The sequence below is a fragment of the Erythrolamprus reginae genome, chromosome 2 (assembly GCF_031021105.1).
Source record: "Erythrolamprus reginae isolate rEryReg1 chromosome 2, rEryReg1.hap1, whole genome shotgun sequence".
In the NCBI taxonomy this organism is placed as follows: Eukaryota; Metazoa; Chordata; class Lepidosauria; order Squamata; family Dipsadidae; genus Erythrolamprus; species Erythrolamprus reginae.
In genome coordinates this window covers 214,975,263-214,992,144 of record NC_091951.1, presented here as the reverse complement: position 1 = coordinate 214,992,144, position 16,882 = coordinate 214,975,263, and the positions used below count along the sequence as shown (strand labels likewise).

The following is a 16,882-nucleotide window of genomic DNA, read 5'->3' as shown; positions in this document are numbered from 1 at the left end:
TGCAACACTCTCTACATGGGGCTACCTTTGAAAAGTGTTCGGAAACTTCAAATCGTGCAGAATGCAGCTGCGAGAGCAATCATGGGCTTCCCTAGGTATGCCCATGTTACACCAACACTCCGCAGTCTGCATTGATTGCCGATCAGTTTCCGGTCACAATTCAAAGTGTTGGTTATGACATATAAAACCCTTCATGGCATCAGACCAGAATATTTCAGAGACCGCTTCTGCCGCACGAATCCCAGTGACCGGTTAGGTCCCACAGAGTAGGCCTTCTCCGGGTCCCGTCGCCAGAACCTGCAAGCAAAACATAAGAACAGCACCTTGCAATTAAAATTAACGACAAAAATTAACGACACCATAGCAGAACCTCTTCTCCTCATCTACCCAAAGTCTTGGGCCACTGGAGACCTACCAGAATACTGGAAACGAGCGGATGTAGTTCCCATCCACAAAAAAGGGAAAAAGACGGATCCAAGCATCTACAGACCTATTAGCCTGACTTCAATACCTGGAAAAATACTGGAGAAAATAATAAAAAAAACAGCTTTGCCACTACCTGAAAACAAACAAGATAATATCCAACAGCCAACATGGGTTTGTCAGAAAAAAATCATGTCAAACCAATTTCATATCCTATTTCAACACCATAACCAAATCAGTAGACCAGCGCAACACGGTGGACCTCATATATTTAGACTTCAGCAAAGCTTTCGACAAAGTCGACCACTATCTCCTAATCAACAACTTAGAAAAAAGCGGAGTAGACTACAACACATGCAGATGGATCAATAGCTGGCTGACCAACCGCACCCAACGAGTTGTCCTCAGCGGTTCCGAATCCACATGGAAGAACGTAGGCAGTGGGTTACCACAGGGTTCAGTCCTGGGCCCTGTGCTCTTCAACATTTTCATCAACGACTTGGATGAGGGAATATAAGGGCAACTGATCAAATTCACAGACGACACCAAGCTGGTGGGGGTAGCCAATACCCTAGAAGACAGGCTCAAATTACAGAAAGACCTAGACAGACTAACACAGTGGGCCCACACCAACAAAATGATGTTTAACATCGACAAGAGCAAAGTCCTTCACCTAGGCAGAAAAAACCCTGGACACACATACAACCTGGGAGAAACCCCTCTTAGCAGTAGCGACTGCGAAAGAGACCTCAGAGTCTTGGCAGACAATCAACTAAAAATAATAATAATAATTTATAATAATTTATTGGATTTGTATGCCGCCCCTCTCCGCAGACATGAGCCAACAATGTGCAGCAGCAGCTAAAAAAGCCAATACAATCCTAAGCTGCATCAACAGGGGAATACACTCCAAGACCAGGGAAGTCTTAATACCACTCTACTACACCCTGGTCCGACTACACCTCGAGTACTGTATTCAGTTCTGTTCACCACACTTCAAAAGAAACATTGAAACTCTGAAGAAGGTGCAAAAAAGAGCAACCAAGATTATTAAGGGATTGGAAACCAAGACTTACGAAGAGAGACTGAGGGAACTGGGCATGGATAGCCTAGAGAAAAGGAGGGCCAGAGCGGACATGATAGTAGTCTACAAGTATACAAGGGGGTGTCACAGAGAGGAAGGGATCACTTTATTCTTCAGGGCACAAGAGGGCCGAACGAAGAACAACGTCTGGAAGCTGACCAAGGAGAGATTCAACATGGAGATAAGGAGGAACTTCCTGACGGTCAGAGCGATCAACCAATGGAACAAACTACCAGCGGATGTTTTGAACTCAAACACTCTGGACATTTTAAAGAGATGATTGAACTGCCACTTGACTGATGTACTATAGGGTTCCTGCTTGGGCAGGGGGTTGAATTCGATGGTCTTCATGGTCCCTTTCAACTCTAACAATAAATAAATAAATCTAATAAATTGAATTGAATTGAATGTGGTCCACTATGTACCGGTACCAATTTTGCATTGTCCATTTTGTTGCGTCCTTCCAACCCAAGAGTATTACCGCCTGAGGGCTTTCTATCGCTGCATTCTCTGAATTCTCCCTCTCATTACTTTTAAGTAATACTGCCATTTCCTTAGTAATTATCCATCTTATATTTAATATCCTATTAATATCCTCTTGAACTTTTTGCCAAAAATTTTGCGACGGGTGTGTAATACCACTTATGTAATACAGTAATACCTCGTCTTACGAACCTAATTGGTTCCGGAAGGAGGTTAATAAGGCAAAAAGTTCGTAACATGAAACAATGTTTCCCATTGGAAACAATGTAAAAGCGATTAATGCGTGCAAGGGGGGGGGAAATGCCAAAATGGCACTCTGCTGGGCGCCGCCGCCCGGCTGTCACCTTTTAAAACAGCCAGGGGGCTTCTTGACATTCTCCCGAACCCGAACTTTTCAGGTTCGGGTTCGGGAGGCTGCCGAGAAGCGGCGCCGCCCACCTGTCACCTTCTTAAACAGCAGGGGGGCTTCTCGGCGTTCTCCCGAACCCAAACCCGGCCGAAACGTGGCCTCCAGGAAGGATGTCTTCGTGACTTCAAAGGTCCGCCCATGGAATTCCCTATTGGAATTCCCCACCTCCTTCCCAGGCTCCAGATCGGCCGAAAATGCCACCGCCAATCGCAAAAACGGTGCTCCGCTGAGTGGCGCCGCCCGGCTGTAACCTTCTGAAACAGCCGGGCGCTTCTCGGCGGCCTCCGGAACCCGAACCCGAATATTGGCTTATTTATCTGAATGCAATTGATAGAAAGAAAATTTCCTTGTAAGATGCAAGGAAATATTAGACAGGAATGGAAAACTCAAAAGTAGAGAAGAATTATGTGAACAATATATAACTGTTGATTGGTGGCCATATTCCCAAATGGAATCTAGATATAAGACAGATATGAAAGAAAACAATTGAATTGGAATTAAGAACCTTAGATAAACTCTATTTAATTCTACCATAGAATTAAAGAAGTGGTTAAGGAATCCATGGTTGCACGGGCCCAGAACATAGGACATAATATCCACTTGGCAGATTGGGAACAAGTATGGAATAAGAATGTGAAGCTATCTAAATCAGTATCATACAAAGAGAATACAACGAGTCTACGGAGAGGGGCAGCATACAAATCTAATAAATAATAATAATAATAATAATAATAATAATAATAATAATAATAATAATAACTATAAAATGTGTAATAGATGATATTTAGCTCCTCAAGATTGGCAAAAATATATCCAAATTTAAATCTGACCTGTTGGCAATGTAAAAAACACATGGCACCTTCTTTCACATGAGGTGGCTTTGTCCTGAAACAAGAAGATTTTGGAATAAAGTACACAAGTGGCTCCAGGAAATAAGTAAAAGATTAATATAATATACACCAGAGCTTTTCTTCCTCAGAATTTCTTTAAAAGAAAAAGCACCAAATACAGTGATACCTTGTCTTACGAACTTAATTGGTTCTGGGAGGAGGTTCGTAAGGTGAAAAGTTCGTAAGACGAAATGTTGTTTCCCATAGGAATCAATGGAAAAGCGATTAATGCGTGCAAGCCCAAAACTCAGAAACCCGAAAGCCAGGACGCCACCGCTGAAGGAGGCTTGAACCTACCAGTCCTGCCCGCCCCTTCGCTGTACGTGCTATCCTGGGTGAAGTGCTGGGGGAAAGGAGTCAGGAAGGTCCTCCTGCCCCCCCAGCCGAAAATACAACAGAGGTCTGCGGCCGGCGGCGGCTTGAGCCTCCATTTGCTCCACGCCACTTCGCCCTGCCTGTCATCCTGGGCGAAGCGCTGGGAGGAAGGAGTCAGGAAGGTCCTCCTTCCCCCCAGCTGAAAACACAATGGAGGTCCGCTGCCGCCCGCTTGAGCCAGGATGACAGGCAGGGCAAAGCGGCGTGGAGCAATGAGAAGCTCAAGCCGCCGGCGGCTTGAGCCTCCATTTGCTCCACGCCGCTTCGCCCTGCCTTTCATCCTGGGCGAAGCACTGGGAAGAGGGAGTTAGGAAAGTCCTCCTGCTCCCACCCAGCTGAAAACACAACAGAGGTCCGGTGCCGCCCGCTTGAGCCAGGATGATAGGCCGGGCAAAGCGGCGTGGAGAAATGGGAGGCTCAAACCGGCGGTGGCTTGAGCCTCCCTTTGCATCATGCCGCTTAGCCCTGCCTTTCATCCTGGGTGAAGCGCTGGGAGGAGGGAGTTAGGAAGGTCCTCCTGCTCCCCCCCAGCCGAAAACACAACGGAGGTCCGACGCCGACGGCTGCTTGTGCCTCACATTGCTCCATGCCCCTTAGCACTGCCTTTCATCCTGGCTGAAGTGCTGGGAGGAGGGAGTTAGGAAGGTCCTCCTGCTCCCCCCCAGCCGAAAACACAACGGAGGTCCGACGCCGATGGCGGCTTGTGCCTCAAATTGCTCCACGCCGCTTCACTGTACCTGTCGTCCTGGCTCAAGCGGGCAGTGGTGGACCGCCTTTGTGTTTTCGGCTGGGGGGGCAGGAGGACCTTCCTGACTCCCTCCCCCCAGCACTTTGTTCAGGATGACAGGCAGGGCGAAGTGGTGTGGAGGAATGGGAGGTTGAAGGCGACAGCGAACTGCCTGTGTGTTTTCGGATGGGGGGGCAAGAGGGCCAGCCTAGCACCCCGCCCCCCAGCGCTTTGCCTTCCGCCGGCCAGAAGGTGGAGGAAGAAGGGCATCTTGGCCAGATGCTGGAAAGCCAGGGAAAAATCCCAGGCGCTGGCAGTCAGGAGGTGGGGAATCTCGGCGGGGGTGGGAAATGAAGTGATTATTATTATTAAGCCTCCCTTTGCTCCACACTGCTTTGCCCTGCCTGTCATCCTGGGCGAAGCGCTGGGGGGAGGGCGATAGGAAGGTCCTTCTGCGCCCCCAGGCAAAAACACAAAGGAGGTCCATGGCCGCCAGCAGCTTGAGCCTCCCATTGCTCCACGCCGCTTAGCCCTGCCTTTCATCCTGGGTAAGTGGGCGGCGGTGGACTGCCTTTGTGTTTTCGGCTGGGGCAGGCAGGAGGACCTTCCTGACACCCCGCCCCCCAGCGCTTTGCCTTCCACCGGCCAGGAGGAGGAGGAAGGGGGGCATCTTGGCCAGTCGCTGGAAACCCAGAGGAAAATCCCAGGCGCTGGCAGTCAGGAGGTGGGGAATCTCGGCGGGGGCGGGAAATGAATGGGAAATCCCATCGGGTGTAGTCAGTAAGTGAGCACACGCGCAGTAAAAGAGCCCAGGGACCCGGGCTCATGTTCGTAAGACAGAAAGGCAGTAGGGCCTTCCTATCGCCCCCCCCATAGCGCTTCACCCAGGATGAAAAGCAGGGCGAAGCAGCATGGAGCAATGGGAGGCTCAAGCCGCCGACAGCTGCAGAGCTCTTTTGTTTTTTTGGCTGGGGGCGGGGGCAGGAGGACCTTCCTATCGCCCTCCTCCCAGCGCTTCGCCCAGGATGACAGGCAGGGTGAAGCAGCATGGAGCAATGGGTGGCTCAAGCCGACGGCGGCCGTGGGCCTCCTTTGTGTTTTCAGCTGGGTGCGGTGGCAGGAGGACCTTCCTATTGCCCTCCCCCCAGCCTCCCTTTGCTTCATGCTGCTTCGCCCTGCTTTTCATCCTGGGGGATGGCGATAGGAAGGTCCTCCTGCTCCCGCCCCCAGCCGAAAACACAATGGAGGTCCGCCGCTGCCCACTTGAGGCAGGATGACAGGTATGGTGAAGCGGCGTGGAGCAATGGGAGGCTGAAGCTGCCGGCGGCCGCGGACCTCTTTTGTGTTTTCGGCTGGGGGGGCAGGAGGGCTGGCCTGACACCCCACCCCACAGCGCTTCGCCTTCCACCGGCCAGAAGGAGGAGGAAGGGGGCATCTTGGCCAGCTGCTGGAAAGCCAGGGGAAAATCCCAGGCTCTGGCAGTCAGGAGATGGGAAATCTCGGCAGGGGCGGGAAATGAATGGGAAATCTGATCGGGTGTAGTCAGTAAGTAAGCACACGCGCAGTAAGAGATCCCACGGACCCGGGCTCGTGTTCGTAAGACAGAAAGGCAGTAGGGCCTTCCTATCGCCCTCCCCCCAGTGCTTCGCCCAGGATGAAAAGCAGGGCGAAGCAGCATGGAGCAATGGGAGGCTCAAGCCGCCGACAGCTGCAGAGCTCTTTTGTTTTTTTGGCCGGGGGTGGGGGCAGGAGGACTTTCCTATCGCCCTCCTCCCAGCGCTTCGCCCAGGATGAAAGCAGGGTGAAGCAGCATGGAGCAATGGGAGGCTCAAGTCGGCGGCGGCTGTGGGCCTCCTTTGTGTTTTCAGTTGGGAGCGGGGGCAGGAGGACCTTCCTATTGCCCTCCCCCCAGCCTCCCTTTGCTTCATGCTGCTTCGCCCTGCTTTTCATCCTGGGGGATGGCGATGGGAAGGTCCTGCTGCCCCCGCCCCCATCCGAAAACACAATGGAGGTCCGCCGCTGCCCACCTGAGCCAGGATGACAGGTATGGTGAAGCGGCGTGGAGCAATGGGAGGCTGAAGCTGCCGGCGGCCGCGGACCTCCTTTGTGTTTTCGGCTGGGGGGGCAGGAGGGCTGGCCTGACACCCCACCCCGCAGCGCTTCGCCTTCCACCGGCCAGAAGGAGGAGGAAGGGGGGCATCTTGGTCAGCCGCTGGAAAGCCAAGAGAAAATCCCAGGCGCTTCGGCTGGCAGTCGGGCGGTGGGGAATCTCGGCAGGGGTGGGAAACGAATGGAAAATCCCATAGGGGGTAGTCTCAAGGCAGGGGTGTCTCTGCATCAGTAAGTGAGCGCACGCACAGTAAGAGAGCCCAGGGACCCGGGCTCGTGTTTGTAAGACGGAAAGAGTTTTTAAGATGAGGCAAAGACATCTTAACTCCCGGGTTCGTATCTTGAAAAGTTTATATGACAAGGGGTTTGTAAGACAAGGTATCACTGTATGTGGCCGCTCTAGAAAGAGTGAAGAGTAACAAAATGATTTGGGGGGCGGGTGGAGGCTACAATATATGATGAATGGTTGCAGAAACTGTTTTTTAATGGAGAGAAGTACTGTACTAGGGTGAGATGATAGCAGTCTTCCAATATTGAGTGATTATCACAGAGTATAGAGGATTAACCCATAATACCTGAGGGAATGACAAGAAGTAATGGATAGAAGCTTATCAAAGAGAAATCCAACCTAGCTTTAAGGAAAAAATTCCTGACAGGAAGAACAATTAATCAGCATAATGGCTTGCATCCAGAATTTCTGAGTGCTCCAACACTGGAGGTATTTAAAATTGGACAGACATTTGTCTGTAACAGTATAGGGCAGGAGTGTCAAACTTGCGTCCCATGGCTGGATGCATCACATGCTGGCTATGCCCACCCCAGGTCTGCAAATAGGAAAAATATCATGAAATGTCACATGACAACAATATGATGCAGCACGTTTGACACCCATAGTAGGGGGTTGGAACTCCTCCAAAGTACTTTTCAACTCTGTTATTAGAAACATAGAAACATAGAAGATTGACAGCAGAAAAAGACCTCATGGTCCATCTAGTCTGCCCTTATACTATTTCTTGTATTTTATTTTAGGATGGATAAATGTTTATCCCAGGCATGCTTAAATTCAGTTACTGTGGATTTACCAACCACCTCTGCTGGAAGTTTGTTCCAAGCATCTACTATTCTTTCAGTAAAATAATATTTTCTCATGCTACTTCTAATCTTTCCCCCAACTAACCTCAGATTGTGCCCCCTTATTCTGTTAAATTTCTGTAAATTTTGGATTTGAATATAATTTATACATTTATAATGCATTACATTTCTTAATGATGTGATGTAATATATAATATGATATATAATAATTTTAAAGAAATGCAATGATGTTCTCCTCCTTCTAATTTATGGCCTGGAAACTCCTCATACATAGTTGGTGTAGAGGTGAACATGAATTAATCAACTTTAGCAAGAAGCTGATTAGCAACAGTCATATTCTGTGTCGTGACAGGATATTGAAATGCTATTCAATGTTCAAAGAAACTATGCACGTAAGGGAAAATACATATATCTATATGTACACATACAAAATTGTTAGAGTAGTAAGTAGCTTTTCTATCAAAGGTTATCAAAAGCAATATTTAATAAGAAATATTTTTGTTGTTGAATAGTTATTTAAATAGACTAGATTATTTATATGAACAGTAAAATATTACACCACAACATGCATTCTAATTATTCTTAATCATCCATAGCCTTTACCTCTTAGTTATCAACCTCAGGATGGAAGCATAGTTATGAAATAAGTCAGCTTTTAATTTCTAAACTTTGCTGTTCATACTATGAAAGTGTCATATTTTACAAGGTAAATTTTTATTTGGTATTTGTAGAATCTTGCCTCAAAGTATACTTGGGTCAAAGACTGGTGTTGTTTTATAAATACAAATCCTGAGATCTTTCACCATCTTCACTTTGTAGCCTCTTAATGGACCAACACCAAATTATTGATTCTCTCGGCATTCAGCCTGTAACTTCAGATATTATTGATTCTCTCGGCATTCAGCCTGTAACTTCAGATAGTTGAAAAATAAGGTTTGTTTCATTCTAGAAGTCATAGTTTGATTAACCATAATTTCTTGAACACATCATATCTGGTTTCACATTACACATTAAATCATAGCTTATAAAATACAGCAGTTGGGTTCAGATAATACAATAAGCCATTTTAAGTAAACCACATGATGACTCAGCATTTTGTTCATTTCCCATCATGCAATTTGTTGAGACTTGGTTTTTTGTTTGTGTGAACTCTGCCAATAATAATTTATTCAAGAAGTCACTATTAAGCAAATAACAGCTTCGATTCGTATGAACACTTAAGGAGGCAAGATTTATATGGTTAGCTTACTTATAGTTGATTATGACATATAAAATTTGCAAACATAGTCTGCAAATCATATTTTAGCATAACGGGTAAACTCAGCCAATTGGGGATTAATCAAAGCAACACCAGCAGCAGTACAAATGTGCAAATTCAGCCCGTTTCCGCAAAAATAAAAGGTCCAACTTTAATCGTGCTACGAGACACTTATTTTGGAATAAACCCAGTTCGCTGGCCATCGAGGTTCGGTAATGGAACTGACCAAAATATTTGAAAAAAATTGAACAATTCGAGCCTGTCCCGAGAGCTCATAAATTAAAAAAAAAAAAGCTATGCCCCCTCATCTATCCGACACGTAGCCTTTGAAGCCGGCTTCTCCTTTGAGAACGTTAAATGCAGTGTGCTTGAACCATTACAGTCCAAGCGCTGCTGCTCGTTTCCTGTTTCCTTTCTGTTGGAGATTTTCCATCACTCCCCTTACAATGTCTTTCCCTTTAAGACAGCCTAGTTCACCTGAAGGTGTAGCTTGCTTACCTGGCTCAGGTGGTTGCAAAACTCAGACGAAGAGGAGGAAGTAGGTCGGTGCGACAGTATGTCGGCCTCAGCAATTTTCATCCTTGACTTGAAAGGCAAAGTAAGTCTCACTGCCGTTTGCTTCTTCCTTTTTGGCGCTTTGTGGCAGTTTCAGATGTTTGTGTGAAGGGGAATTATAATCCTCTTCATATAGTAGTAAGGAAGGTCCACGAATATTGCCCTTCCTGCTTGTTTGCAGATAAAGCTTTTTTTTGGCAGAGGATCGTAGTGGAGGGCCTTACTTTCTTTTCCTCCCATGGGGGTGGGTGGGTGCAAATTAAACAAAGGAGAATAAAAGAGGAGTAAAAATCCTGATTTAGAGCCTCAATGTCTTGATTGTAGCTCCTGACTGACCATTCTTTTTCATCAGCAGTGTCAAGACTGCCTCCTCCACCACCCCATTGTCTTTTTCCTGCTTTTTTCTTCAGATTAGGAAATTGAAGAAAGTCAAGGAGTTCTGTAATTATGTTTTCTGCTCCTGTTCTAGAGCTGAGACACGAGAGAGAGGTGCTCTCTATGGTATAGGGATGGGGGGGGGGGGGTTGGTAACAAAGGAATTATCCTACAAAGGCTGAAAAAAATAACCTTTCCTAACAGGAATCTGTGGGCACAATTGTTTCCATCTGCTAGAGCTTGCCTTGAAAGTTTGTTAAATAAATTGGGTTATTTTAAAATTGCATGGAGTGTCTGGTTTGTAGCAGGAAAGCTGGATCTGTCCATTGTGCAAGGAGACAAAATGGAAGCATTTCAGTATACCGGTAGTGACAGCATACTTGCTAAACAGTTTGCATGACTGGTCTGTTGTCAGAAGTAATTACCAGTATGCCAATCTGTGAGACTTTCTGTAACAGAATGGCTGAAAACCTTTATCATCCCTGGAATAAACATTAAATTACGTGGTAATTTTTGAGAGGGAAGACTAATCTTTAGAGTAGGTTTGTATGAAAAGTTACCATTTAAAGTTGGTAAAGACAACACATTAACAGTATTCATTTATTTCCTTCCTTTTCTAAGTTCTACACTGTGGTTTCATTTCAACAACATTATTAAAGTAATATGTAAATTGAAAAATGCTCACTCTTACTACTATCATTACTATGATTTTCTGTAATGTTAAAGAAGTCCCATGTTGTTTCATATACATGCACCCACTACCCTTAGTATTTAGGTAACAAAGTTAACCCACTGTCTCTCTGTATTGTTTTATTACTCAGATAGCGGATCTAAAGCATCCCAAATCTCTATATATATTATGTTGATTTTATTAAGCAAAGTAGTTGGAGTACCCTTCAAATTAAATCTGAAGCACCACATTCTATTTAGTATCTTTTTGTTCTTTTGTTCTATAGTTTTTATAAGTAATACTGTGGCTTTTGGCAGAAGGGGCATGTAGAAGTATGGGGCTTGTACTATTGAAGCTTCCCCTCAAGATATCTATGCAAGGATTTTTTCCCCCCACCACAAATGCATGGAAGCACATCTCCTCATCCATCAGTGTTGCTACTGATGAAGTAGCTCTTTTTTATTTTGCCTGTCCCTGAAATGTGCCATATATATATATAAAATCTAATAATAAAAATCAATAATAACAATAATATAAAAAACATAAATACTTACAATCAGCCAAATTCCAGGCCTGCTGGAAAAGCCAAGTCGTTCCGGCTTTCCGGAAGACCAGTAGGGTGGAGATAATACGGATCTCTGGATGCAGTTGGTTCCAAAGGGTTGCTGTGGAGCCACCACAGAGAAGGCTCTTCCCTGAGGTCCCGCCAGCTGACGTTGTTTGGTGGACGGGACCTGGAGAAGGCCAACTCTGGGCCCTTACTGGCTGCAGCGAGGTATGAGGGAGAAGGCGGTCCTGTAAATAGTCTTGCCCTGAGCCATTTATGGCTTTAAATGTGATAACCAACACCTTGAATTGTGTTTGGAGACCAACTGGCAACCAATGCAGCGCGCGTAAAGTTGGAGTAATATGGGTGTACCTTGGTACACCTGTTATTGCACGTGCTTCTGCATTCTGCACTAGCTGAAGTCTCTGAACGTTCTTCAAGGGTAGCTCCATGTAGAGCGCATTGCACCAGTCAAGATGGGAGGTGAGTGACTGTGCGGAGGGCCTCCTGGTAAAGGTAGGGCGGCAACTGGTAGACAAGATGGACTTGTGCAAAAGCTCCCCTAGCCACAGCTGAGAGATGTTGTTCTAGCATCAGCTGTGGATCTAGGAGGACACCCAAGTTGTGAGCCTTATCTGAGAGGGAAATTTCTTTCCCTCCCAGTACCAAAGATGGGCAGATGGTATCACCTTTAGGAGGAAAGACCCACAGCCACTCAGTCTTGTCATGGTTGAGTTTTAACCTGTTGACCCCCATCCAGACCCTAATGATTTCAAGACACCAGCACATCACTTCCACCGCATCACCGAACTGGCATGGGGTGGAGATATACATCTGAGTATCATCAATGTATTGTTGGTAACTCACCCCATGTCGTTGGATGATCTTGCCCAGTGGTTTCATGTAGATATTAAATAGGAGAGGAGGACTGATCCCTGAGGTACCCCACCCCACATAGGAGGGGCATGGGGTTGACCTCTGTCCTCTCACTAACACCAACTGCGATCGGCCAGAGAGGTAGGAGAACTACCATAAAACATTGCCTCCCACTCCCAACCCCTCTAGCCATTGCAGAAGGATACCATGGTTGAGGGTACCAAAAGCCACTGAGAGGTCAAGTAACACCAGGATAGAGGAGTGACCTCTATCCAGGAGCCGCCAGAGATCATCCATCAGTGTGACCAAAGCAGTTTCTGTGCTGTAAACGGGTCTGAAGCCAGATTGAAATGGGCCTAGGTAATCCGCTTCCTCCAAGGTCTGCAGGAGTTAGAGCGCCACCACTTTCTCAGCAACCTTCCCAACAAAGGGAAGGTTGGAAACAGGACGATAGTTGTTCAATGAGGCTGGATCCAGGGAAGGCTTCTCAAGGAGAGACCTCACAACTGCTTCCTTCAAAGGTTGCGGGAATGACCCCTCACTCAATGAAGCGTTGACTAACACCTGGATCCAGCCTCATGTCATCTCCCTACTGGCCAAAACTAGCCAGGAGGGACACGGGACCAATAAACAAGTGAAGGTGCTCATCGCTCCTATGATCTTGTCCATTTCATCAGGGGTCACAGGATCAAACTCATCCCATACAACGGGACTAAGATTTACCCCAGTCATTGACATTGCCCAATTGGAGTCCAGAATCTGAGCGGTTAACAAGAATTAAAGCAAATATAAAAAGTTACAATAGTTTGGGCCCTTTTTGCCACAATTACTTCCTCAATGTGGTGTGGCATGCTGAGGTGTTGAAGCATCCTGGTCTTCCATAACACCTCAGCCTGTGGCACTGCTGTGGCACTGCTGAGGTGTTATGGAAGACCAGGATGCTTCAATAGTATCCTTCAGCTCTTCTGCATTTGTTTGGTCTCATGTCTCTCATCTTTCTCTTGGCAATGCCCTGTAAATTTTCTATGGCCATGATGACAAACCTATGGCATGCATGCCACAACTGGCATGTGGAATCATATTGGTTGGCACATGAGCTCAGGTACGGCATGCATACACATGCTGGCCAGCTGATTTTCGGGTCTCCTGGGCCCACTGGGAGTCAGGAAAGAGGCTGTTTCCAGCCTCTGGAGAGGGCGCGGAAGGCCCATTTCTTTTGCCCTCCCCCAAGCTTCAGAGCCTTTCTAGGAGCATGAGGAGAGTGAAAACGGCCTACCCCACCCCACTAGAGGTCCTTTAGAGGCCAGAAATGGCCCATTTCCCAATTTGAAATGGCCAATTTCTGACCTCCGGAGGGCCTCCAAGGGGGTAGGGAAGGCTGTTTTCACTCTCCTCATGCTCCTAGAAAGGCTCTGGAGCCTGGGGAAAACAATAAAATAATATTTCTTGTCTAACCGGAAGTTAGCAAATTGAAAGTTTTTGGCCTCTGGAGGACTCTAGGGTGGGAGAAGGCTGTTTTCGCCCTCCCAGACTCCTAGAAAGGCTCTGAACCCTGGTGAGAGTGAAAAATGGGCATGCCATTGTGTGCCAGGAGTGGGGGGAGGTCACACGCCCATGCATGGGCGGCATGTAATTATGGGTGTGGGCACGCACATGTGTCCCCCTCCCCCTATTTCCCCCCCCTTTGGCACATGAACCAAAAACATTCATTATCACTGCTCTATGGGGTTCAGGTCAGGCAAGTTTGCTGGCCAATCAAGCACAATATTCCCACGGTCATTGAATCAGGTTTTGGTGCTTTGGTAGTGTGGGCAGATGCCTAGTCCTACTGGAAAATGAAATCAGCATCCCCATAATGCTTGTCTGTGTTGTCCCTAGATTTAATGAAGCACAGTGCACTAACACCAGCAGATGACATGGTTCCCCAAATCAGTACAGACTGTGGAAACTTCACACTGGACTTCAAGGCTCTTTCAATGTGTGCCTCCCCATTCTTTCTCCATACTCTTGATCCTTGGTTTCCAAAAGAGATGCAAAAGTTTCCATAGCCTAATTTTTAGAGTTTCACCTGTACATTGTTTTACCACTTTTTTCTACTGTAGCCACTAATCAGCCGCAACTATAAGGGAGATGTCAGCATGTCGGAGATTGATTATTTCATGCCTCTCTTCATGCAAAAGGAGGAAGAATGCGACCTGACCCCAGTCCTCTCTCATGGAAAAGTTCACTTCCTTTGGATAAAGCATAGCAACCTCTACTGTATCCTTTCAGAGCATGAAATAAAAGTTATGGGATTCAGCCACCCTGCAAATTTATGTCTCAAACAAAACACGCATCTTATGTTGTTATGAAGAGCAGATCTCTAGGGCAGTGTTTTTCAACCAGTGTGCCGTGGCACACTAGTGTGCCACGAGACATGGTCAGGTGTGCCGTGAAGCAGGAAGCTCAGGTTCCGGTCTCGCAACTTTTTGCTGAGAGAGAAAGAGAGAGTGAGAGAGAGAGAGAGAAAGCAAGAGAGAGAGAGAGAGAGAGAAAGAAAGCAAGAGAGAAAGAGAGAGAGAGAAAAGGAGAGGAAGGGAGAGAGAGAGAGAAATGAGCAAAAAGGGGAGGAAAAAAGAGAAATGAGAAAATGATTGTGACAGAGAATGAGAGGAAAGAGAGAGAAACAAAAGAGAGAGAAGTGACTCTTGATTTAAAGCATATGATAAAAAGCACCCAAAGAATAAGAGAGAGAAAAAACCCAGCCCTCACCTGTTTTTGGAAATGGTTCAAGAGTGTGTATATACACACACAAGGGGGGGGGGAGAGGAGACAGGGATGGAAAAAGAGAGGAGAGTGTCTTAGGGTGTCATTTCGTGTCATTTTGGTTGGTGGTGTGCCCCAGGATTTTGTAAACGTAAAAAATGTGCCGCGGCTCAAAAAAGCTTGAAAATCACTGCTCTAGGGGTTGAGGATATATGACCATACTTGAGAATGGTACTTGGTTGTGTGTAAATACTTTTGAATATGCATTAAAAATTGTCATTAACCAATAGATAGAAAGAGGCGGTATGTAGGTTTTGCTCTGCCGAATCACATCATGTAAATTAGTGTTTAGTCTGAAAAGGTAGAGCTACAAGTAGTACTCAATTTAAAACTATAATTGAGTTCAAAATTTCCATTGCTAAGTGAATTAGCAAAATGAGCTGCGCCTTATTTTACAACCTTTTTTTTGCCATTGCTGTTAAGGAAATAATTGCAGTTAAGTGAATCATGTGGTCATTAAGCAAATCTGGATTCCCCCATTGACTTTGCTTGTTGGACGCCTTTTTGAGTCAAATAGAATATGAATCCCGGTGTTATAATCTTTTTTATTTATGAATGTATAACTTGAGCCATCAGTTTAATAATAATAATAATAATAATAATAATAATAATAATAATAATAATAATTTATTGGATTTGTATGCCGCCCCTCTCCGTAGACTCGGGGCGGCTAACAACAATGATAAAAACAGCATGTGACAATCCAATAATAAAACAACAAAAAACCCTTATTATAAAAGCAAACATACACACAGACATACCATGCATAACTTGTAATGGCCTAGGGGGAAGGAATATCTCAACTCACCCATGCCTGGCGGTATAAATGAGTCTTGAGTAGTTTACGAAAGACAGGGAAGGTGGGGGCAATTCTAATCTCCGGGGGGAGTTGGTTCCAGAGGGCCAGGGCCACCACAGAGAAGGCTCTTCCCCGGGGCCCGCCAAACGACATTGTTTAGTCAACGGGACCCGGAGAAGGCCAGCTCTGTGGGACCTTATCGGTCGCTGGGATTCGTGCGGTAGCAGGCGGTTCCAGAGGTAGTCTGGTCCAAAGCCATGCAGGGCTTTAGAGGTCATGACCAACACTTTGAATTGTGACCGGAAACTGATCGGCAAGCCAATGCAAGCCACGGAGTGTTGAGGAAGCATGGGCGAATCTTGGAAGCCCCACGATGGCTCTCGCGGCTGCGTTCTGCATGATCTGAAGTTTCCGAATACTTTTCAGAGGTAGCCCCATGTAGAGAGCGCTGCAGTAATCGAACCTCGAGGTGATGAGGGCATGAGTGACTGTGAGCAGTGATTCCCTGTCCAAATAGGGCCGCAACTGGTGCACCAGGCGAACCTGGGCAAATGCCCTCCTCGCCATAGCCGAAAGATGATGTTCCAATGTCAGCTGTGGATCGAGGAGGACGCCCAAGTTGCGAATCCTCTCTGAGGGCGTCAGTAGTCCCCCCCCCCCCAGGGTAATGGACGGACAGATGGAATTGTCCTTGGGAGGCAAGACCCACAGCCACTCTGTCTTGACTGGATTGAGTTTGAGTTTGTTGACACCCATCCAGGCCCCAACAGCCTCCAGGCACCGGCACATCACTTCCACTGCTTTGTTGACTGGACATGGGGTGGAGATGTATAGCTGGGTATCATCGGCATATTGATGATACCTCACCCCATGCCCTTGGATGATCTCACCCAGCGGTTTCATGTAGATATTAAATAGCAGGGGGGAGAGGACCGACCCCTGAGGCACCCCACAAGGGAGAGACCTACAGGTCGACCTCTGACCCCCCACTAACACCGACTGCGACCGACCGGAGAGGTAGGAGGAGAACCACTGAAGAACAGTGCCTCCCACTCCCAACCCTTCCAGCCGGTGCAGAAGGATACCATGGTCGATGGTATCGAAAGCCGCTGAGAGGTCAAGAAGCACCAGGACAGAAGACAAGCCCCTGGCCCGGGCCCGCCAGAGATCATCCATCAACGTGACCAAAGGAGTTTCCATGCTGTAGCCGGGCCTGAATCCAGACTGCTGAAGACCTAAATAATCGGCTTCTTCCAAGGACCGCTGGAGTTGGAGCGCCACCACTTTCTCAACAACCTTCCCCATAAAGGGAAGGTTGGAGACTGGACAGTAGTTATTAAACACAGCTGGGTCCAGGGAAGGCTGCTTGAGGAGGGGGCGCACAAGTGCCTCCTCATAAAGGGCC

The 16,882-nt window shown here is 46.9% G+C and overlaps 1 protein-coding gene across 2 annotated transcripts in view; it reads left to right on the top strand.

The window, feature by feature from the left end:
• Positions 1-9,196: 9,196 nt before the first annotated feature.
• The window catches only part of AP1M2 (adaptor related protein complex 1 subunit mu 2), a 124,895-nt gene continuing 117,209 nt past the window's right edge, over positions 9,197-16,882 (top strand). The window contains exons 1-2 of one of the 2 annotated variants that reach the window (XM_070741794.1): positions 9,197-9,448; positions 13,976-14,132. In XM_070741794.1, coding sequence (XP_070597895.1) covers positions 9,407-9,448; positions 13,976-14,132 — 199 coding nt within the window. In that variant the 5' untranslated portion in view covers positions 9,197-9,406. The remainder of the gene's footprint in view (positions 9,449-13,975; positions 14,133-16,882) is intronic. The other variant, XM_070741797.1, reaches the window with a different exon arrangement.